This window comes from Erythrolamprus reginae, chromosome 3, assembly GCF_031021105.1.
Source record: "Erythrolamprus reginae isolate rEryReg1 chromosome 3, rEryReg1.hap1, whole genome shotgun sequence".
Taxonomy (NCBI): Eukaryota; Metazoa; Chordata; class Lepidosauria; order Squamata; family Dipsadidae; genus Erythrolamprus; species Erythrolamprus reginae.
Genome location: NC_091952.1, coordinates 154496573 through 154521699, shown reverse-complemented (window position 1 = coordinate 154521699; position 25127 = coordinate 154496573). Strand labels below are relative to the sequence as shown.

The window sequence follows — 25127 nt, the reverse complement described above, 5'->3', positions numbered from 1 at the left end:
TCACAGAACAGGAACTTAAATTTATCTTGTCTGGCATAACACTGTGCCAGACAGAAATGCAATTGATAATCTCAGGTTAGCAACAATAATGGATTAAACAGACTGGAATATTACACAATAAATTCTGCAGGCATGCCTCCAAGCCAAAACTGCTATTTAAGAATCACATTTGATTTAATTACTTTATTAAAGGTCTATCTTTCCGTTTCAAATATTAAGGTGGTATAACAATTTCAATTTTACATAATGAAACAAAATCAGTAAAAAACATATCAATAAATTGCATCCATCAACTAAAATGTAACTAATATATAATCTCACAAACAACATAAAAGGCAAACTCTAGCTGAATTTAAAAATTCTTCCTCCACTGATTCATAATTTAGTACCTGGTTTGTTTCATTTCTTTTTTGGTAATCAATCTACTTATCTCTACTGAATCTCCAAGTTGTGGATCTGTTAACTTAGAGGCAATCGATATTGCAGCTATTCTGCAAAAAATAAAAATAAAAATAAAGAAATGAAGAGAATATTTTATGAAACATATATAGTTATTTAAAAGAAACTACAGAAATTTATGTATGTGTACTAAGGAGAAAGTCAGAATGTATACTGTAATTTCACAAACCTTTGACATTTTGGACTGAATTATTGCATTAATCAGAGGCAGTGAAATAATATAGCCTGTGAATGCAACTTTGGCATCAATTCTACAACCTGAACACTTAAACAGGTATCTAGTACAAACACTCGTGATATTAACTACACTATTATATTACTTAACAGGTTTTAGTATTAGATTTCAAGAATATCCGAATTTAATTCCCCGCCCTGAAATTGTAATTTAATTATTACATTTATATTTAGTCAACTTTTCAAACTTTGCAATTAACCTCATATACAAGAGAGGTTTTCTGGCAGGGTCTCAGTTAATCCAGACCGAGTCCCTAGTTATAGGTCTGCTGAACATCAGTAGAATTAATTTATTCTCTCACCTGTGCTCCCTCTTCCCCCCGCTTATAAGAAATGAGTAATGGGAATTCTACTTCCGTAAGACTGTCTACAGAATATTATATAGAGAATAAATAATATAAAGTATTAAGTATTAGCAACTTCATACAGAGCCAAAATTATATCTGGCAATAGAAACACCAGCCTGCTGAATATTAAATATCTCCCAGGAGATGTGCATGTGCATGCAGTATATATTACACAGCCATCCAATTTGGAGCGAGGAAACTCATTATAGACATGTTCAATATGAACCAAGGGAGTAAAATTGAGCAGGAGAACTGTCCATGACAGCTAGATTAATTGATATTGTATGAATACATTCAGAAGGAAATGAAATCAAAGCTACACAATATTTTTTTTAATTCTTCTACTTTTGTGTAATAAAAATGTGGGTCATTGCCTTAACAGACCTTTGATAAGTACTTGCTGCTTCTGAGCAAATCATAGACTCTTTCTTTCTTCCACACTCACACTGAAGCTCAACCTATAAAACCAGGAAAACAGTAATTAGTATCACAGAAATATAATATTGTAATTGATAAGCAGTGACAGAGGACACATTTACTTACTGGAGTGAAATGGACTCTTGTTAATTTCAAGTCACTAAATAATTCTGATTATTTGCTAAAATTTAAATTGAACAGACTAGAGGAGTTTTAAGGTAAAATCTATGAGATATTATGCATCTTAATAATTTTGCAATGACAAAGACTCAACAAACTGCATTACCAAAAGTGTTGGGGGAGATATGTCCAGAGACCTGTGCTTTGGAGAGTGCTTCTCTACTCTCCTCTTCTTTTTACACCTACATGAAACCACTGAGGAAAGCCAAAGCAAGGGTTTAGCTCTCAGGAATACTGTGGTAATACCCAACTTTACATCATGGCCCCAGGCCAAACAGGTTCTATAGTAGAGCTACTGATTATGGGCCCAGAAGCCATTAGTGTATTAATCCCTTAAATACAGAGGATCCTTGTGGTGGTTGTGGATATTTATTTTAATTTCATTTATGAAATTTGCTTGCTGTGAGGTGATTCTGGGCAGCTTACAACAGTAAAAGCAATGAAACCAAACAGATAAATATATCTCATTGCAATAGAAATACAAATTCCAGGGGAAGATCATCTTTGATTGCCCCATTCAGAGGTAGTTTGCAATTGAGTCTTCCCCCAATTCATAGGTCATATTCAATCAGCAGGTGATTGTTGTGGCCAGGATTTTTGTATGGTTATATTTTTATATTTAAGGGTTATTTATGTCTTTGTATTTGGTTGTATGCTGCCCAGAGTCCTCTGGGAGTGAGGCAGCATATAAACCCAATTAATTAATTAATTAATTAATTAATTAATTAATATCTTGAGTGCCACTTGCAGACATGTCTGTACTGATTATAAAACATGAGTGCCTTGATCACTTCCCACCTAAATTAATATAACAAGCTTTCTGCGGGGTTGCTTTTAAAAAGTATTTAGAAGCTATTGGTAGCACAAAATACTACAGCGTAGGTATTTTGGGGTATGAGTACACTGTACGTCATGATAGACTCCTATTACTTTCGGATGCCAGCTGTCATTTTTAAGTCCTTATAAAACTGTGAGTTGGGTTATTTATGGGTACATATTCTCACGTCTTCCTCTACCCATTCAATCAGGTTGAAAAAGGTAAAAACCCTCCAGGTCCTGTTTGAAAATGCTGTCAAGCCAGGTTTAGTAATTGGCATTTTTTATCACCGCTCCTTACTTTGACACCCACAAAAATCTGATCTGACAGGATATAAAGTAAATTAACTATGGAAAAGGTGGTCTAGTTAGCTTGGATGTCAACGTTCATTAAGTTATTTTAGATCATTTGGCCAGGATCAATCATCAATCTTAGGATGAAAGAAAAACTTCAGAGATTTGGGCAATTAGTATAGCATTTTTAGTTAAATAAACAATATAATTTGAAACCTAGAAATTCACATAACAAATATTTCATCCAAAATGTAACAAAGCAGTATTTATTAGAAATACTATGTTTAGCCTATTTGCTGAAGTGGCATCTGGGCTTGCTCGAGAGGTGTAATGAATTGTCACAGCCACCTACCTTTGAACGGCAAGATGTTGTAGGGCAAGGTAAAGATGGATGGCATGGAGACATACATGGATGATTACAGTGAAGTCTAAGAATAGTGCATGGCTGTCTGCACTCTTCATCTATGAGGCACTCCCCCTTGTGACAAATCCTTTTACATTTGTGCATTCCACATTTTAACATTCGATCACAGGAAAGACCACAAGAAATATCAGTGAGGTAACAAGGAATATTGCTCCGTAACTGAATTAGGAAGAAAAAAAGCAGAGATGTATGCCATCTATGTTAGAAAGGAAGTAGTTAACATTCTCCTTTTTAAAATATGGAAATATATACCATTGACTGCAATCTCTCTGGCAGTCTACTGGAAGCATATACAGTATACCCAAATCAAGAGTGCTGAATCGGTTCATCAATTACTTGAAATTTCAGGTTTCTTCTTCATAGTGAGGTATCTGCAGCCAGATAAACTCATCTATTTTTTTCTTTTCCTTTATTATTTTTGGTTTTATTAAAGGAAAGACAACAATAGAATAAATCTATATAAAAACATTTGTGCAGAGCTGTGCACAGAATTGTTCACCCAACAATTTAAACTTGTTATTGTGTACTTCAAGACCAAAAGTAGGACAATGCTGTTTGGTGAAAGTGAAATTTTATCATATTGGTAGCTGTGGTTTCATTTACAATTGAGACTATTTTAGATTAAGTTTTAATTGTACAGCCAATTAAACACATTCAAATGGGTTTTTGATTGTTTACACCTGACATTTATTTTGAGCTCCTCTCAAAATTAAGTATGAAATATTTTACTTTCATCATTACTTAACTTTACAAAACAATGAAGTTTTACAAATTGTACAATTTTCAGGAAGAAATTAGGATTGAAAAACTTGCCTGAAACTTTTCTCCCCATATCATGAGACATATATTAGAAAAAAAAGAACAAATAATAAAATTTATCCCTAACAAAGGTAAAATACAATATTTACTTACTTCATGCCTTCCCATACACCATTTCTGAACAAGGTATGTACATGGAGGACATTTCTCTTCACTATGGCAGGAATGATATACTATATATACAGAAAAAGGAAAAATAAACATAGGAATGCTCTCCAATAACACCTAATGCATTTTAGTATGTTATTTCAGCATTATATTTCCATGTTGTACTATTGAAGATTGAGTGTAAACCAATTTTATCTTTTAATTTACTGTTTAAAAAAACTTCATGAAAGTATGGTGGCTATCCCATCCAAACTGTGTTTCTTTTTTAGTTAAGGCAGCAACCATTCTAACATTTGAAAAATATTCAGAAATCCTTTACAATAACTTTTATAAAGCTAAACAAACATGTCCAGGTATCCAAATGTTAATTGTAACAAATTAGTCATAATGTACATATTATTTGTCAGGTATTACGGAAAAATAAAAATACTCAAAGCCATCTGTATTCTAAAAACAAAACAAAACTGAAAACAACCTGTCACACTTGATCTTGATCCAAACAGCAAAGGATATTATCCCTTTATTAATAAACAAAATCTAAGATGGGATTTCAGAACAGGCTTAATTTCTCTACTGGAAATTGTAGCATTGTTTTAAATTAGAACATGCTCTGTGGCTTCTCCAGAATATATTAGTTGGAAAAGGCACTTCCACTTTTCTATCAGCAATTGTTCTAGTAAAACATCTAACGCAATGTCTACCATATCTACCATAATCAAGTTGAACTGAATTGTACAATCGTTCGTTCAATAACCTGTGATAAGATTTGTGCAGCTGAAATTAAACTACTGGATATAATTCACATATAGATGAAAATGGGGCTTAAACGGTAATAAAGCTTTCTACTAGTAGAATGGCATCACTAGTTATATAGACTGTGATTTCAATGCAATAGTACTAAGCCTAGAATGTCATTCTAATATTTCTGAAATCATCTAACCACATTATTTTCCCCCTACACCACACATATTAAAATGTTTTGTACCTTTAGCAAATAAAAAACAGTTTAAATTTATGCTTTACCTGGATGATCACATTCATGAGGCCTGGTACATGAATTTTTACATTCTGGTGGTCGAGTACCACAAGGTACTGGGGGATAAATCACTGATCCACCACAATAACAAGTTAATTCCTCAAAACCTAGGGGAAAATAAAGGTAAAATAAATTACTTCTCAATATTAATAGGGATATGCAATACAGATAGTCCTTGACAATTTAGCCCAAAATTTCTGTTGTTAAGTGAGACATTAGTAAAACGACTTTTCACCCATTTTATGACATTTTTGCAACAGTTGTTAATTGAATTGATGAAGTTGTTAAATTAGTAAGCCGATTATTAAGTGAATCTGGCTTTCCCATTGACTCTGATATGGTGCCGTGATTGTGCAGTGGTTAGAAAACAATATTGCAGGCTAACTCTCCCCATTGCCAGGAGTGCAATCCTGACTGGCTCAAGGTTGACTCAATCTTCCTTCCTTCTGAGGTTGGTAAAATAACTAGCAAGATTGTGGAGACAATAGGCTGACTTTGTAAACCGCTTAGAGAGGGCTGTAAAGCACTGTGAAGCAATATACAATTCTAAGTGCTATTGCTATTGCTACGTGGCATCCAAAAGATGCTTTGGAAAGCATTCTAGTGCAAAAGTAGTTCTACCCTACTCCTTGCTCCTCCCCCACATTGTTCAGATTGTCAAATCTAAGACCAACAAGTTGAAATGGATTTAGATAATTAGGAATCATGAACACATGCAGTAATACACTCAGTAACAACTCAAGCATTATGCCCAAAAAGAGTAGTCTTGCAATCAACCATTATTAAAACAGTCTGAATTCTGATAAGGCTTTGCTATAAATGCCATTTGGACTTCCTTAAGATATTTTTATACGTATAACAGTGAGCAAGACTGTAATCTAAACAGGGGGAGGACAGTGCATTCAACAAGAAAATTCCCATTGAAACAGACATAAATAGTAGGCACCTAACATAAATAGATGTCTAAAGCAAATGCCACAGGGCTTAGTCAATAAACTTCATTAGATTACGCATAAAGTATTGAATCATCAAAAGCATATTATTGTAAGCAAAACATTATATACTGACAAACTACAGACAATCATGATGAATGCTTACTGGTCTGCCAACACTTTTGACAATTGCCACGGTGACAAGGTTCCTCACATCTGTGGATACCACAATTCAGTTTACGTCCACAGATCAAAGAGCATTTGTGTTCCTTATCCTAAAAAAACAAAAACAAATCGTTTTAAGAAAAAACATGATCTGGAACTAAAAAATGACAAATGATTAGCAGTCTTCACTGAGCACAGAAATGCCAAATCAATATCCCATCAAAAGCATTGGCATATACCTGTCTTCTCCCAATAATGATATTTAAAAAGTAGTATTTTATAATGAAAATTTGGAATAATATGCTAAGATTTTTTTATCCTTTCAAAATAAATTTCTAGCAGTACAAGCACATTATTTTACCCAGTATCGAAAGGAAAAAAAGGAAGTGCTGGAAAGCTTTTACATAGAACCTTCAACATTTTGAGGAAGCCTTCTTTAGCTACCATGTCCTTTGTATCAGAAGATGTAAACTGTGCAACAATGGATGTAAGGATGTTTTAATACATGCGCAAAGAGATGTACACAGAAAATCCTACAGATTCCCTTAGATTGGTAAGGATTGCCAGAGCCTGAATTAGATTTTCAATGGGAGTAAACTCTCAAGAACAGTCACAAAATGATCTTGCACAGACTAATTTTCAGTTTATTAATCTTAATACTGACCATTACAACAAAGGATGGATTATGGAAGAAATCGTCAGGAGGGTCAGACAAATTGTGGATTAAGCCTAATTTGGGGCAATATCCTGTTTTAGTATATGAAAAGTGTTTACTTATGCATCTCCAAGCCATTATATAAATAGGCCAGAACTGCATTTCTGTACTGTGTGGCACTTTCAATTCCAAAATGCTGGAGAAAGAGAACAAAGCAGTTAATGGTTTCCTGTGAGAAGTTTGTAACATTTTTTATTGATAATCACCCAAATTTGTCTTAACTTGGAATTTAATCTGAGGCAGAACATAATCTAACTATGGCAACCATAAACCTTGTTGACTTGGCTTTTTTTCAGTTTGTGAATGTGAAGCATATGGCCCAAGTCTGGTGTAATTATTGCTGCCATATGTTTACCTTATCACTGCCCCCCCACCCCAAGCTGATTAAAACAATTAAGAGAACTAAGGCTATGTTTAAAGAAGATACGAATGCTTTTGTATATCTTTCCCCATGAGAAAGAGGCAGCGAGAAGACCAATATTATATGTCTTCCCTTGATTCAGACTGAAACAATCAGTTGATCTCAAATGTCAAAGGTATTATTTCTAGCTACAGTCTTCTAGAAAATGACAGGCATATGAAAACACATCTGAAAGATAGTGATGATGTGCATCTATTTCACTTGTATTTTTAGCTAAGATATGAGACTGAAATTGCTCTGATCAACTTCACTAACGTATGCAAGAAACCAAATGGGATGACAACAACCTATGCTCTTGAATTCCTAAATGCTATCATTACCACACTGTGATAGCCTTGTTTATCACTTAAGAACTAGAAACTGATAGCCCTATTTTATGGTGATAGTTCCAGTCCTATATACTTGGACTGTGACCATGAGGTAATCTAGGGGACTATTTTTCAGTATCAGTATGAACTACTGTGAGAATTTATCTGGAATTTTGAAATAAAATTCCATTGCTATGCAGACAGACTTAAACAAAGAATTGATTCACTTGGCTGATGTTTGAGTATGGTAAAAGGCTCAATAATGAAGAATAAAATAGATGAATGTTTATTAGGAAATTGGGCTGTAGGACCGAAATTTACAAAGTTCTGGGTAACATCCCTCCTCCCACGCACAAAACAGTAGAACTGCCATTAAGAAATGCTCCTTGATCCAAGTTGTTCAGGATTTCTAGGTGGTGGAACCGGCAAGAAATGTTTCTGATTACATCTTTGGTACCACCTGTTATCATTAAAGATAGTCCTCATTTACTAAAGTCCTCATTTAGTAACCACAATTGGCCAGAAACTCCATTGCTAAGAGATGTGGTTACTAAATGGGAAATCATGTGACTGCAACTGTGATTTCCTTTTTCTCACCCCTCTACCTTTCAGAATGTTCACCAGAAGAACTGAACTGGCTGGTTAGAAACTGACAAGATAAATAGTCTCATATCTTCTGCATTTTAAAAATGAAATTTAAAAACTCAATTTTTAATGGAATTTAAAAACACAAAAATTAAAAAAACTAATACAAACTGTACTCTCCATTGTGTGCAAATAATTCCACTACGTCGTTCTATAGAGTACTTATAGAAAATGTTGGGATTTTTTTCCCAACCATACTCCACTCTCCAAGTGGAGAGACTGGAAAGCAAAAGATTGCAAGACTACAGGTAGTCCTCAAATTATTACCAGTTGCTTAGTGACCGGTCAAAGCTATGACCAACCCAAAAAGAGGACTTATGACCTGTATTTGAAGTTTTGATGATTAGGTAAACTTTGGGAACTTGGAGAAATGGCTGCAATTACGACTGTTTGCAATGTCCAGTCATGGGACCACATTTACAATTGTTTTGCCAAAAATTAACACTTACATTTGTGGACACAATTGTGACCATAGTAAACCATTGGTTTGCTTAACAACCACGATATTTGCTTAACAACTATTATGGCAACTGCTATTAAATTACACATTTTATGACCACTATGACATGCTACCTAATAGGAAGGTTCAATTATAGCCTTATGTCAAGGATCACCTGTAACTAGACATAGAGTGGGGTAGACTGTTTGCATTCATAGTGTTGGCATTAATGAAGTGGCTTTCAATTTGTATGCCCCATTGTGAGTCTGCTTACTCTCTTGTAATGCCTTCTTTCGCCGCTCCGAGTCTGCGGAGAGGGGCGGCATACAAATCTAATAAATAATAATAATAATCAAGGATGGGGGGGGCAAAGCAGATTAGGCATAGGACAACACATATTACTAATGATAATCACATGGCTGAGGGACGTTGTGAAAGTCATCAACATTGGCATTAGTTATAAAGTTATTTTTCACCATCGTTGTAAATGATTTCTGAACAAGACACTCAATAAACAAGGACTACCTGTACTAAGCTATGTCCTTGACATAGGGCCATAATGGAGCCTTCCCATTATGGTAGTATGTCATAATGGTCATAAAATGTATGATTTAATGACCTTTGATGACATGCATTTGTTATTGTAAGGTCCAAGTATAAAGACTACAGAATGAGATCCAATTGAATCCAATCCTTTATTTGTTTATATGTAATGAACAGAATCTAGCCAAACTAAAGTTAAACCCTTGTAGCCTATTGGACATAGCCTGCAAGATTCTAGAGTGTGGTTACCTTGAATTATTCTCCCTTCTCCCATCCAGTTTGGGATTGTGCAGTCTCTTAATCTAGACCTTCCAGACAGTAGTGTTCCCTCAATTTTCGCGGGTTCAAACTTCGCGAATAGCCTATACCATGGTTTTTCAAAAAATATTAATTAAAAATACTTCGCGTTTTTTTCTATACCATTGTTTTTCCCGCCCGATGACATCATACGTCATACATCAAAAACTAATAATTTTTGCAAATACTGTATATAACAAAAAAAATAATTATTGTTAATAAATAATTATGTTTATAAATATCAGGATCACTAAGTGTCTTATTCAATGGTGAGTAGAAACATAGAAACATAGAAGTCTGACGGCAGAAAAAGACCCCATGGTCCATCTAGTCTGCCCTTATACTATTTTCTGTATTTTATCTTAGGATGGATATATGTTTATCCCAGGCATGTTTAAATTCAGTTACTGTGGATTTATCTACCACGTCTGCTGGAAGTTTGTTCCAAGGATCTACTACTCTTTCAGTAAAATAATATTTTCTCATGTTGCTTTTGATCTTCCCCCCAACTAACCTCAGATTGTGTCCCCTTGTTCTTGTGTTCACTTTCCTATTAAAAACACTTCCCTCCTGGACCTTATTTAACCCTTTAATATATTTAAATGTTTCGATCATGTCCCCCCTTTTCCTTCTGTCCTCCAGACTATACAGATTGAGTTCATTAAGTCTTTCCTGATACGTTTTATACTTAAGACCTTCCACCATTCTTGTAGCCCGTCTTTGGACACGTTCAATTTTGTCAATATCTTTTTGTAGGTGAGGTCTCCAGAACTGAACACAGTATTCCAAATGTGGTCTCACCAGCATTCTATATAGCGGGATCATAATCTCCCTCTTCCTGCTTGTTATACCTCTAGCTATGCAGCCAAGCATCCTACTTGCTTTCCCTACTGCCTGACTGCACTGTTCACCCATTTTGAGACTGTCAGAAATCACTACGCCTAAATCCTTTTCTTTTGAAGTATTTGCTAACACAGAACTGCCAATACAATAGTCAGATTGAGGATTTCTTTTCCCCAAGTGCATTATTTTACATTTGGAAACATTAAACTGCAGTTTCCATTGCTTTGACCATTTATCTAGTAAAGCTAAATCATTTACCATATTGCCGACGCCTCCAGGAATATCAACCCTATTGCACACTTTAGAGTCCTCGGCAAATAGGCAAACCTTCCCTACCAGACCTTCCCCTATGTCACTCACAAACATATTAAAAAGAATAGGACCCAGAACAGACCCTTGTGGCACACCGCTTGTAACCTGACTCTGCTCAGAATACTCGCCATTCACAACAACCCTCTGGTGTCTATGCTTCAGCCAGCTGCAAATCCATTGAACTATCCAGGGATTAAGTCCAATCTTCACTAATTTATCTATCAGCTCTTTATGTGGAACCGGCTTTGCTGAAGTCCAGGTAGGCAATATCCACGGCACCACCTTCATCCAACACCTTTGTGACATAGTCAAAGAAATCAATGAGATTAGTCTGACATGATTTGCCTTCAGTAAAGCCATGCTGATTTGGGTCCAATAAGTTATTGTTTTTTAGGTGCTGATTTATCCTCTTTTTCAGTAGAGTCTCCATCATTTTAACGACAACTGATGTCAAGCTAACTGGCCTGTAGTTACCAGCTTCTTCTCTACTGCCCTTCTTGTGGATCGGCACAACACTTGCCATTCTCCAATCCTCAGGAACATCTCCTGTTAACAAGGATTGGTTAAACAAATCAGTCAGGGGGGTAGCAATGACAGATCTGAGTTCTTTAAGAACTCTGGGGTGGATGCCATCTGGACCCATTGCCTTATTTATCTTTAATCGTTCAAGTTCTTCTAAGACATCGGCTTCTAAGATCACTGGAGCTGAATCCGTACAGTTGGAAGCAATGCTATATCCCTCTATAGTATTATTTTGTAAGGTGTCTTTTGAGAAAACTGAATAGAAGTAGCTATTGAAATGGTCAGCGATCTCCTTATTCCCATTAATGCATGTATTTTTCCCGGTACTAAGCTTCATGATGCCGCAGTTTTTCTTCTTCTTATCACTAATATATCTGAAGAAGGTTTTATCTCCCTTCTTTAGAGATTTGGCAATTTCTTCCTCTTTTGAGGGGAAGTACCAGTAATAATGGTGAGTAAATGGTTGTTAAGGGAATGGGAAATGGTAATTTAGGGTTTTAAGTGTTAAAGGATGGCTTGTGATACTGTCCATAGCAAAAAATTGTGTTTTTATTTCCGCATCTCTACTTCGCGGAAATTCGACTTTCGCGGGCGGTCTTGGAACGCATCCCCCGCGAAAATCGAGGGAACACTGTATACTCATGAATAATAACAATAAGGAAACTATTTCCAATTCATGTCTTCAACCAAATCAGTTTCAGTCACCCAAAACTAAAAAATGATTTCTTCACTTGATTATTAGTGAAATTGGTCAGTGTAATTATAGTGACACAACTCCTTCTTTCACACATTCATGAACTTACCACACAGCATGTTTCATTACATTTGTGTCGCCCACACGACAATTTCTTGTTGCATCTTTTGTCACATAAGAATGGAACTTTAACTTAAAATAAAGAAAATATTTAAATTATTATTATTATTATAAATTGATAGTTACTTAATGTAAGTTGAAGTAAATGTTTTATGTTCCCCTTTATTAGACATATTTAGCCACTGCAAATCTTTATAATCAAAAGGAAGGAAAAGAAATAACACTAGCTAATTTCAGAATTCAAAATGTTTTTTTAGAAAAAAAAATACTGAAAAATTACATTTCAATATATTTATTTTGCTGCTTATTCAATATATAATTGAAGGAAAAGCTAGAAATTGATTAATGGTAATTGCAGGCAATAAAAAGATCTAAACAATAATCTTGATGTAAATATGTCAACTATATATATCATATTTATTTCCATCTCCTAATGCAAGGGTGTCAAACTTGATTTCATTGAGGGCCACATCATGGTTGTGTCTGATCTTGGGGGGGGCGTGGTAGGTGTGGCCAACTTGACATCACTTGTTTTGAGGTTGCATGTGGTGGCCCAAATGCTCTGCCAGTGAAAACAGGCTCTGGAGCTGTTTTCAGCTGCAACGGCCTCCTGCAACCCTTTGTCGGGGAAAACAGTTCAGAGGGCCGCTTGCGCCCCTTGTTAGCAGGTAGCGTTATTATTAACCATTATTGGCTGCGACAGCTTCCTGCAATCCTTTGCCATTGAAAATAGAGCTCTGTTTTTGCTGGCAGAGGCATCAAGGGCCAGTCTTTTGCTGTTTCCGGGGCGGCCCTCTGGGCCAGATCTAAGCACTCCACGTCTGTTCTAATGGATATCCTTCATTTTTTAATCTTTTGTTCTTTCCTGCTGTTCTAGGGTCAGTAAATATTGTTTTGCCCTTATTCTAATACAAAATAGACATCATGTCAAACCGGTGCAGAAGTTGGGGAGAAAATGATCAGCTCGCTATACTATCAATAGAAGGCCTGATCACTATGGGAATTTGGGAGGAGTGATTTTCATGAGTGAGCAGATGCAGCCACAAAGCATTCTTTTGAGAGGTTCAAGGTCATCTTTTGTCCACCACCTGGGCAGAAGCAGGAGGAGGAGTTGCCTGCTGGCACAACCTGAGTGGGCAACATGACAAGTTTGGGGTGGGGTCAAGGGGGTGGGAAAGTTTGGAAGCGTCAGATTCAGATTTCCCACTGAAGGTGTCAGAATGGCTCCTGCAATAAATTGGAACTTTGGAAAATACTTTGTCTTGGACTCTGATTTAAGTTCGGATGCTATCTGGAACCCTGAAACATCATTACCTAAAACCCAGGTTTTTTTTAAAAAAAAAACCCATATCACAGCATAATATATTCAATAAGATCGTGCTCTTTCCAACTATTTATGGTATGATATATCAAAATAGTAATATCAACTATTCAAATACTTTGTATAATACTGGCTTTTCAACATCAGCTATGTTTTAAAAAATGACAAATGAAAGTAGTCCTTAAACTGTTAATGGCTAGTAGCCAAATATAATATTTATTATACATTAGTATATGATATTAAGATTATTTACCTTGATTTTTTAGAGAGGCACATGGAACTTCCTAAAAAGGAAATTAAATTGTAAATATTTATACTATCACTCTGACATTTAAGGAAGATAAAGCAGTATGTTGGAATATTTTAATAATTAACAATGTCACAGTCTTAATAATTTGTTTACAAAAAACAAAATGTATTCTTTACACCAGCTTAGCAATTGAAAAGTTCCCTTTATATTAAAAAATACTGATTCTATGTGGAGCAAGCAAAGTTTTAAAAATAGGAAAATATGCATTTTTATTTAATTGAAACTCATATCTAGAAATCTGAGAAACAGAACATCTATTTAAAGAATGACTTCAGATTAAATATAATAAGTCTACACCTCTGTTAAAATGCTTGGTTTTCAAGATGTAAAAAAAATGAGACCAAGATACTGTAGGTCACTTCAAAATTGTTTCCACCTTTAATATAATAATTCAGTTGAGAAAACTAATGATAAATTGTAATCAGTACATACTTTCCACCAATTAAAGTGACTCTATTCTGGTAGGATTTTTCTGACACTGACTCAGCAAAAGCCATACCAGAAAAGAAAAACATCAAAGAATGGCTACATTTTGCAAAACCCAAATCAAGCCTTACAAAAGCATGTGTATAACAAACCATTTATTATGGTCTGATGATACCAAGGGAGGACCTTATGACGATAATTCCAAAAAATACATTTGGCACAAACACCGCATTGCATGCCACCAAAACTACACTATATCACAGTGAAATATGGTGGTGACAGCATTATGCTTTGGAGCTGCTTTTCTTCAGATGGAACTGGGGCCTTAGTCAAGATGAAGGGAATTATGAACAGTTCCAACTATCAGTCAATTATGGCACAAAACCTTCAGGCCACAACTAAAATCCTGAAGGTGAAAAGAAATTTCACCATTCAACACAACCACAATCCAAAACATATCTCCAAATCAACAAAAGAATGGCTTCATTAGAAGATCAAAGTTTGTTATATTGGTATTATAAAAACCAATTAAAAAAAATAAAATAAAAAGTTTCTGAATCCAATTGAAAATCTGTGGGGTGAACTAAAGAGGGCTGGGCATAGGAGATGCTGTCACAATCTTACAGATTTGGAGTACTTTTGCAAGGAAGGGTGGGCAAAGGTTCCCAACGCAAGATGGGCATTGATATGCCATACTGATAGGCTCCTGAAAAGCTGAATGCTGTCCTAAAACCAAAAGGTGCTTCAACAAAGTATTAGTTTAAAGGTGTGTGTACATTATTGTAAGCTTTTTTAAATTGTTATTGTCCATTGTGATTTCCCCACTAAATTATTTAACTTCTATTCAATTATATTATACAGCTTATATGTGAAAAGTGGGAAGTGATTTATCTGATCTGATTTTTTTTAACATCTCAAAAACTGGCATTTTAAGAGGGTTTGTAGACTTTATATATCCACTGCATGCAGGTAATCTTCCATTAATAATGGCAATTGAGATCAAAATTTCTGTTGCCAAGTGATGCAGTCACAAGTGATAAAATGTCACAATCTCATTACTTAGTGATGGTAATGTTAGCATTCCCTTCTGCTGTCACTAAGGAGGATTATGTGTTATTAAGAGTCCTAGGTGTCTTACAAGCAGGCCAGCAGGAACACAAAGTGTAGTGGGGCACCTGAGTGGGGAAAGGCTCATAAGGAGATGGCCCATAAGGTCTGAGTATCCCAGTGTCAGCTGTTGTGGTTAGAGGGGAGGAGACTTACTACAGCTACTGTACTTGTGATCCTCCCTGAAGCTTCTTCAATGACCTTGCTTGTTGACACTGCTAAGGAAAGTTGCAAATGGCAATTGTGTGAGATTTTACAATCATTCTAAATGTGGGCCAGTTGCTAAGTACTCATATCACATTCAAATGAGAGCAGGGGCATTGAGTCAGAACTTTGAGAACTGGTTCTAAGTAATACTTTTTAGCAAGTTTTATTATCTGCATCTGTAAGGTTTTCACTTTCAACATTTGGCTTTTTTATCATTACCTTTGTTTTTAAGGCACATCTGCAGTAGATCTTTGATGTGCGAGAACACTGCCCACACTCGCCTTCATGGCAGAGATTTTCACATGTATGCACAGCATCTATGTAAAATTTGGGAAGCATTTCTAACGTAAGTTTTAATGTTCTAGGATATTCCCACTGTTATTTTTATTATTAATCAAGTCACAATTATGCCAATTTAAACTTAAAAACAAAAAACAAATGCCCTGCTTTCAGAAAAAAAATATTGAAATGCAGTTTTTAAATTATGTATATAGATAGTTAAAAAAAGGTTTTGTGAGACAGGTTAGGAAGATAACTCTCTGCTACATGTAGTCCTCAATCTAAGACAATTGAGACCAGAATTTGTATAATTAAGCAAAGTGATCATAAAGTGTGACATCACATGACTACGTTGATTAGTGATGACATACACTGTTTCAAGTACATTTTTATTTGTAAGATTATATTTCTCAGAGACTTTCTGAAAAGCAAAAATCTGGTCTGTATAGAATGCATTACATGTGTTTCACACTGCAGCATCCCCCAAACTCATGCAACGATCTGCATTAGGCATTCCGGGCCTCCCGAAATCCTGGGACTCCGCTTAACAATCTGCAAAAATCACTTAACCTACACAACTGGGAGAGCTAGGATTGTGGTCACTGAGTGAAACAGTTACACACCTCATTCAATAATTTTAATAACAACTAACCTTCTGGTTTCAATTGAGCTCATATGTCAAGGGCTTCTTCATCCCTAGTCTCTTTTACTTCCTCCTTTTAGGAGTATGAATTCATACTTCCACACACTTCTGCAGTATTCTGTAACTTATTTAATTCTGTTCCACGTTTTCTTATGCCCACTTCACATTATGTGGAACATTAATCTATTTATACTGTTTGATAAATAACTGCAGTCATTCTTTGTTCATTTTACTTTCTTTTCTTCCACATCTATTTTCCCAAGACCCACTCCTGAGAGTATTTTAAAAAAAGGTCTCTCATTCAGAATATTCACTGTTACATTTTTACTGATTCTTTCAATCTTCCATTATAAACAAATCAGCCATAAACAATTTCTTATCCATCTTTTTCTCCAAATGTCTGTTTTTCTGAAGTAAAATTTATCACCATGGAAATGAGTTATTTTTGTTCAAAATTATACTTTGAGTATTTCATTTTGCAAATGTGATAATTAAAGCACAATACATTTTTAAATATGGAAGCAAGCAATGTTTAATTACCATAGCTACTACAAGGTAAAGGTTTTCCACATGTTCTTCCACATGATGGGATAGGATCTGTGCAGAGTTTACGTTCTGTACACCCCAACTCTAGTAATTTACTAAGAGAAGTCTGTCCACAAGGACAACAATGCACTATTTGTGGAAGCCGTGGACAAGGCTGACAGGGCTCTGGATGGCATACTTGTTCACAGCTATGCATTCCACAGGATAATTTCCTGAAATTAGAATTATAATTGGTTTGTAATGTTGTATTGATAATAAATATGGAAAAATAGATCAATAAAATATATCTTAAACAAGCTATTTTCTTACTTCCCACAAGTTCTCAGGCATGAAAACCAATCTTCACTTGCTCCACATAACACTTCACGAGAGATGCTCCCACAGTAACATACTGAACAGAAAAACATATCAGACAATTATAATAAAGATGCTTAAGAAAAGGCCTTTTTTCTGAGAAGAAAGAATTATTTCTTTAGAAATATAATACATATCAAGCGCTATGGTATTATTTGGATGAGATAAAAATTTAACACAAAATTAATGAACTCACCTGTATTTTTCCTAGATATTTAATATTGCTATTGAAAATTATTTTAATCTTTTACCCAATGATTTTGTAATTTTATTTTGAATGAGTACTTATTTAATAAAATATCTGTGAACCATTTTATGCTCATAACTGTTCCAGAAAGAATGTTTAGTAATTTTATTATTATCAAGTAGACACTAAAGTCCCTCGTGAAGGGTATTTTTCACACAGCGAGTGAAAACATTGTCTGCCAAAGAGACTCCATCCTACCTGGGGCAGAATCTCTCTAGCAAGCCAGGTTTTTGCTATTAAGGAAGCTCGGTGAAAAAAATTATTTACGAAGGAACTTCTTCACCCAGCCTTGTTGACAACAAAAGTGTTGCCTGATAAACTGATTTCACCTCCCATGGGGCAGAGTCTCTCCACCAGGAAGGAGGGGAATTGCACTACTGGGCTGCACAAAAGAAGTTTGAATCACAAAGATCTGAGCCTCTTTTCAAAGATCTGAGTGTTGAAGTTTCCTTCTGTGCACTGAGGGGGAATTCCCTTTCTCTCTTCAGCAAGCAGTTTTCTCTTTGTCTACTTTCTAGCCATCCTGTGAAAGCCATGATACAGTCATAAAGTTGAGAAAGGTCATGTGATGTCTCATTTAATGACCATGACAATTCATGACCTAAATTTGAGGCTGAATTGTGATCATCAATTGATAGACTACCTTTATTACCTAAAGAAATTAAGAGCTGAACAATCCACTTTTAGACACACCGAATCAAACTGTAAGCTGTACTATATTATTTAAAACAAATAAAAAACATTGAATTATTTTATTACATAATTTAAATACTCTACTATATATTTGGGTTATGAGTAGTGTTGGGGGAACCCGACGAAGTTCGGGTTCGGCGGGTTCGGACGAACTTGCCATCAGAGTTTGGGTAGGTTCACCGAACCCAAACCCCAACACCTCTGGTCCGGTGGGAGGTAAAGCGCTGAGGGGAGGCAGCAATGGGCTATGAGCCAGAACGTTAAATTATGTTCGCCGCGGCAGCTCATAAGTTCTTGCGGCAGAACCTGCCTCCTGAGTCCTCTTGCCTGCCGGGAGGCGAAGCGCTGGAGGGGGGAGTATCAGGCTCCATCAAACAGGCGATGGCCGGGAGCCACCAAAAATCCCTACCCCTAGTTCTCTCTCATTTCGGTGGCTCCCGGCCATCCCACGGTGACGGAGCCTGACACTTCCCCCCCCCCCAGCGCTTTGCCTCCCGCCGGGCAAGAGGGCTTGGGAGGCAGGTTCTGCCGGGCTCAGACCCAAAAATCGATCCAGGCGGCAGCAGCAGCACCTGGAAGGAGTTTGCCTTTTAGGCTCCAAAGAGTTTTGCAGCCTGGCTCGGTTTTTGGGTGTGAGCGAGTGTGTTTATGAAGACCAGTTTTTGTGCTTCACAGAGCAAGAGAGACAGAGTGTGTGAGTAAGTGTGTTTGTGGAGACCAGCGTTTGTGCTTCACAGAGAGAGAGAGACAGAGAGTGAGAGAGAGACCACGCAGGGAAGGAAGGCTGGCGGGCGACGGGCATCGTCCCCCCCCCTCTTTTGTCACCTGCACCTGGAAGGAGTTGGCCTTCTAGTCTCCAAAGAGTTTTGCAGCCCAGCTCGGTTTTTGGGTGTGAGCAAGTGTGTTTGTGAAGACCAGTGTTTGTGCTTCACAGAGAAAGAGAGACAGAGAGAGTGAGAGAGAGACCACGCAGGGAAGGAAGGTTGGCAGGCGACAGGCTTTGTCCCCCCCTCTTTTCTCACCTGTTGCGTGCCTTCCTCCACTGCCGTGAGATTCTCTCTTTCTGTCACTCTGTCTCTTTCTCTCTCTCTCTCTCTCTGTCTCTCTCTGTGAAGCACAAACCCTGGTCTTTGAGAGAAAAAGCCAACAAGCCCTTTAAACGGAAGCCTTCTGAGATGCCGACGCAACCTCGTTTGAGAAGCCGCCCCAGGAAGACTGAATGGGGGTGCTTGTATCTCCCTGCCCTGTGCACTCACACACCCCGCGATGGTCCGGGCCGCAAAGTTGGAGGAGGATCCCGGGGAGGAAGGACGCCAATGGGAGAGGAAGGGAAAGAGGGGGAAGAGCGATCTTATACCGAAATGAGAGAGAGCCCTCCCCATCTCCCCCTCCCACCCACTGCCCGAAATGAGAGAGAGCAGGGGGCAGGGATTTTCAGTGGCTCCCAGCTATCGCCCGCTTGAAGCTGTCCACCAGGATCCTCAGAAGCCGGCCCGACAGAACCTGCCTCCTGAGCCCTCTTGCCTGGCGGGAGACGAAGCACTGGAGGGGAGGTGTCGGGCTCCATCAAGTGGGCGATGGCCGGGAGCCGCCAAAACAAGAGAGAACTAGGGGCAGGGCCATTGCCCGCTTGATGGAGCCTGACACCTCCCCCCCAGCGCTTCAGGATCCCGGCCAGCAGCTTCAAGCGGGCAGTGGGTGGGAGGGGGAGATGGGGAGGGCTCTGATTCAGAGCCCTCCCCGCCTCCCCATCCCGCCCACCGCCCACTTGAAGCTGCCGGCCGGGATCCTGAATAGCCGGCCGGCAGAACCTGCCTCCCCACCCCTCTGGCCCAGTGTGAGGCGAAGCGCTGGGGGGGGGGGAGGTCAGGCTCTGGGTCTGGAGTCGCCCCTCCTGCCCCCCCAAGCCGAGTCAGAGCCTCCCCCACCCACCCACCGCGGTGTTCAAGCGAACGACAAACCTGAACACGGACTTCTGAAAAAGTCCAGGTTCGGGTTTGGTATGCTGAACCCCGCAAAGTTCAGGACGGACCCGAACTATGCAAGTTTGGTTCACCCAACACTAGTTATAAGTAGTTATCAACTTATGACCAATCACTTAGAGGCAGTTTGAAGTTACAACAGAAATCTTGAAAGTATTTAGGACCTAAAAGTACTTACTTTGTTTACAAATAATCCAAAGTACTGAATATATCTAACATACAGGAGCGAGCCACCATTCCCGGCCCTACTGGGAATGCACAGAAGCCGAATCTCGCACGAGGTTGCATGCACAGAAGCAAAAAACCCAGAAACAGACAAAAATAAGGTAAGTGGCCGCCCGCGCTACTCCTGTTCGCCTCTTGCTCTTGGGGTGAACAGCAGAAGAGCGGGCGGTGGTGGGAGAGCCATCACGAGCGCGAACGGCAGGGGAAACCGGCGAGAGCGTGGGCGGCAGGGCGAATGGCGGCAGCGTGGGCGGTGAGGGAGGGAGCCGGCCCGAGCGTGGGCAGAGCTGGTGTGGGCATGCATGGCAGGGCGAATGGTGGCAAAATGGGTGATGGGGGGAAGCCAGCACGAGCGCGGGCAGAACCGTTGCGAGCATGCACGGCAGGGTAAATGGCGGTAGCGTGGGGGGGAGCTGGCGCGAGAGGTGAGCGAGGGGCAAGGGGCTAACATACCATGTCCTCTGATTTTCCCCATAACAACAACAACCCTGCGAGGTGAGGTCGGCTGAAGGAGAGTGACTGCTCCTAACTCAACCAGCTGCTTTTCATGACTAAGCTGGGACTTGAACTTGCAATCTCCTGCTTTCTAGCCTGGTGCCTTAACCTCTAGACCAAAATGTTTGAATTTTTAGTAAAAGCTGACCTTTTTTGGCCTTGAGAGAAAAGCACAGTTCTTTTGACAAGATAATACATATTGTATTTTTTCAACATAGCAACATCAAAAGGCCACAGGAGAACCCAGTAGCTTCCCTGAGTCCTATTGGAGTGGGCGGCATAAAAATATAAATAATAAAATAAAGTATTGTATTCTTCATTATGCATATATATCAGTGCATACCTAGACCTACCCATAGTAGAAAATTGTTCCTATAATTGTTCCTCATACAAGTACAGTATACATAAATAAAAATTTAAAAATCATGAAATTCTTACCTTGTTTTACAGCCAATTCACATGGTAGGCATTTTCCTGAATGGCATATCTGGGTACAATTATGTTTACCACAATTCAAAACATTCCCACATCTATTAGTACACTGAATTGCAGTAGAATACCCACAGCGAACTGAATGGCTATAGAAGAAGGAAACTAAATCAGTAATCACCAATGATGGATCAAATTCTATACTCACACTTGAACTCTTTACTCTAAGAAGTTTTGGGGTTTTCTTTTTACAAAAAGCTATTGGTTAGCAGGCATGAATCATCTTGAAAACGTTGGTATTTGCTTTATGGGTCTTGCTAAATTAACAAGGGGTATAATTTCATAATATTGCAAACTATAGGGAATTTTATTTAAACAGAAAAATTCTTTCCTCACAATAGGATCGTTTTAAACATAACATTTTTACACCACTGGAAAACTCAAAGCCATTCTTTACAATTATATGGTTGCCGCTACACATAGCATTTTATTCCAAAATTTAAGTTTACACTAGCAGTTTCAAGAAAGGTAACTATTTATCTGCTGTTACAAAAGCAACTCTTGTTACTTTAGTTTAGTTAAAAACTAAACTAAACCATTCCCACAATGAACTTTGGTTCATGAAAAATGATAAAATAGGAACTTTATAAAATCTAAACTTTAACTATTTTTAATTAGTAATTTGGTAGGGGAAAGCATTTATTTCCTCCATTTCAGGATGTGTGTTCTTATGCCAATATAACAAAAAATACAGAATAAAGACAAAGATATCTAAAATGTATCACCTTTATTTTTTGCATCATGTGTTATGTTATTTTTTAAAAAAAATAGTATTATAAAATCCTCACTATATTGGCCTGGATAGCAAGATGTAATGGTTGAGTTTACAGAAGCTAAGCAATAAATTATGGTTTACACTACTTGTGGTGTAGATTATGAACGAACATCAGCTAGGAAATCAAAGATACCATCTATTTCTCATATATTTTTACTATAAAACCTTAAACATTATTCATTATATCTACAGAAAACACAAATAAACATTTAATCCCCTATCCTAAATATTAATTCCTTTTCCATGAATTCCTCCAGGATTTTTTCTAGCAGCACTATTCCAATTTTGGTAACAGATTGACTGTCATTAAAAAGCACTGGCTGAAAACCAAATGAGGGAGGGCACTACACAAGCATATTCTAACTACGCATATTCATATGTTGTCTAGGAGACTAGACCCGTAGAAAGAACAAGCCAATTCCCCAAGAATAGATATGTTATACTTAACATTTGTAATATTACAAATAACTTATAAAAAACAAGGTTGTAAGTTTTCTAATACATACTAAATTACCTTGTACGTCCACATTCACATTTTTTGGTCATAAAAGCAGGGCAGGATGGGCAAGGTCCTGGATGACAAAGTCTAAGAAACAAATAAACAAATAAAAGACGTGCAGTATCTATATCACATTTTTACCCAGCTGTGCTAACATATATTCCTATATAATTAATGTATTATTATTCTAACTTATTTCTGATTTAGAACCAACATGTACTAATTCTGCATGTTATGAATCAACAATTGGCATTTGTGTTAATACAATAAACCTGTTCTTATAATAAAAATGTATCTAAATTCTGTATATTTATGCATAAAATAAATACATAAATAGGTAGATAGAAGCTGACATTTTATGCATAAATATACAGAATTTATATAATTTTCTTATTCTTTGCCTAGACTCCCATATTCAGAGCTACAATGTAAAAAGGATAGAGATGGACAGATAAAAAATAGGTAGACAGTAACTGACATGCTAAGCTAGGTTATTATAAGAACAAATTTATTATATTAACTCAAATCTTGTGCCCAACTAATAAAATGACTGTGGTGTCCCATATTATCTAAAACCCATATTTAAACTGTAAAGATTTTTTTTTAAAGTATCAGTAGACTTACATATTACATAAATGTGGACAATCTTGAACTGTTCTTTTCTTTCTACACAATTCTCCACAACTATGTGGTATTTCATTTCTATTCCATTCAGGATTTTTTACCCGGCCTAGGAAGAAGCCAGAAATATTTATTTATAACATTTAAATGTTATACTTTCCACAAAAACCAAATCACTACATGTATCCACAAACTGGCTTTATGCAATACAGGAAGCTATAATGTGAACTGTAAGGCATATTTAATGCACTATATGAATACAATAGATACAATAGATTCAACTCAAATTGCATGATGATGGTAAGCATGGTCAAGTTCCTAGAGATACCTTTAATTTTTCCTTCTCTATTTCTACTATTTAGTGTTTACCGTACTTTATATAAACTCCCATTCAATAATAGGAAACAGAAATAATTGTACTTGTAGCTACATTGTATGTCACCAGTTCATGTTTTATAAGATGGGGGGCTATATAAATATGATAAATAATAAATTCAGCTTTCTGTTATTCTAATATTTAATCTATAGTATGTGTTCTCTCCCCCCCCCCCCCCAATTACAGGCCTTTAAAAATACAGTATACATCTCAGCTTTAAAGAATTAAAACAGATTAATAATTATTAGTATCTTACTATGACTCTTAAATGTATCTAATTTTATTCAACATATACTTTAAAACATGGAACTGAATGTTTCCATAGTGATAAGCTATATAGCAATGAAAAACGTGACAGTGTCTCTATTATGTAAGACAGGTATACGTACAGTAATACCTCGTCTTACGAACTTAATTGGTTCTCAGAGGAGGTTCGTAAGGCAAAAAGTTCGTAAGACGAAACATTGTTTCCCATAGGAAACAATGTAAAATGACTTAATGCGTGCAAGGAAAAAAAAAGCAAAAAATTGCCGCCGCCCGGCTGTCACCTTTTGAAACAGCCGGGCGCTTCTCAGTGTCCTCCCAATGCCGAACCCGGAAGTTTGGCAAAAGTTCGGGTTCGGATGGCCGAGAAGCCCCACCGCCCGGCTGTCACCTTTTGAAACAGTCGGGGGGCTTCTCGGCGTCCTCCCGAACCCGAACGCCAAAACCGAACTTTTGCCGAACTTCCGGGTTCAGCGTTCAGGAGGCCGCCGAGAAGCCCCGCCGCCTGGCTGTCGCCTTTTGAAACAGCCAGGGGGCTTCTCGGCGTTCTCCTGAACGCCGAACCCAGAAGTTCGGCAAAAGTTCGGGGTTGGCATTCGGGTTCAAGAGGACGCCGAGAAGCCCCGCCGCCCGGCTGTTGCTTTTCAAAAGAGCTGCGGAGCTGTTGGGCCGGTCGGGAGGCTGGAAAGGAGGTGGGGAATCCCAATAGGGAATTCCGTGGGCGGAGCTTTGACGTCACAAAGACATCTTTCCTGGCGGTGGGGCTTCTCGGCGGCCTCCTGAACGCTAAACCCAGAAGTTCAGCAAAAGTTCAGGTTTGGCATTCGGGTTCGGGAGGACGCCGAGAAGCCCCCCCGGCTGTTTCAAAAAGTGACAGCCAGGCGGCGGGGCTTCTCGGCGGCCACCCAAATCCGAACTTTTGCCGAACTTCCGGGTTCAGCGTTCAGGCGGTGGGTTCGTAAGACGGAAAAAGTTCGGAAGAAGAGGCAAAAAAATTCCAAACCCCAAGTTCGTATCTCGGATTGTTCGTATGGCGAGGGGTTCGTATCACGAGATACCACTGTATTTTATAAATACAGTTACCAATACTGGCAAATGAAAAATGCAAGTCATCTTCCATGTATGACCACAATTGAACCCAAAATTTATTTTGCTAAGTGAGTTTTGCCCCATTTTAC

At 37.9% G+C, this 25127-nt stretch overlaps 1 protein-coding gene across 3 annotated transcripts in view; it reads right to left on the bottom strand.

Moving 5' to 3' along the window:
• The window catches only part of NFX1 (nuclear transcription factor, X-box binding 1), a 40585-nt gene that overhangs the window by 9813 nt on the left and 5645 nt on the right, over nt 1-25127 (bottom strand). Inside the window, exons 5-18 of one of the 3 annotated variants that reach the window (XM_070747062.1) lie at nt 23313-23418; nt 22704-22775; nt 21364-21503; nt 17239-17320; nt 16924-17141; nt 15681-15778; nt 13665-13695; nt 12080-12162; nt 6233-6341; nt 5122-5241; nt 4084-4163; nt 3100-3330; nt 1425-1498; nt 390-491 (exon numbers count right to left, since the gene is read on the bottom strand). In XM_070747062.1, coding sequence (XP_070603163.1) covers nt 390-491; nt 1425-1498; nt 3100-3330; nt 4084-4163; nt 5122-5241; nt 6233-6341; nt 12080-12162; nt 13665-13695; nt 15681-15778; nt 16924-17141; nt 17239-17320; nt 21364-21503; nt 22704-22775; nt 23313-23418 — 1546 coding nt within the window. Of the gene's footprint in view, nt 1-389; nt 492-1002; nt 1061-1424; nt 1499-3099; nt 3331-4083; nt 4164-5121; nt 5242-6232; nt 6342-12079; nt 12163-13664; nt 13696-15680; nt 15779-16923; nt 17142-17238; nt 17321-21363; nt 21504-22703; nt 22776-23312; nt 23419-25127 lie in introns of those variants that run through there. The other 2 variants (XM_070747064.1, XM_070747063.1) reach the window with 2 other exon arrangements.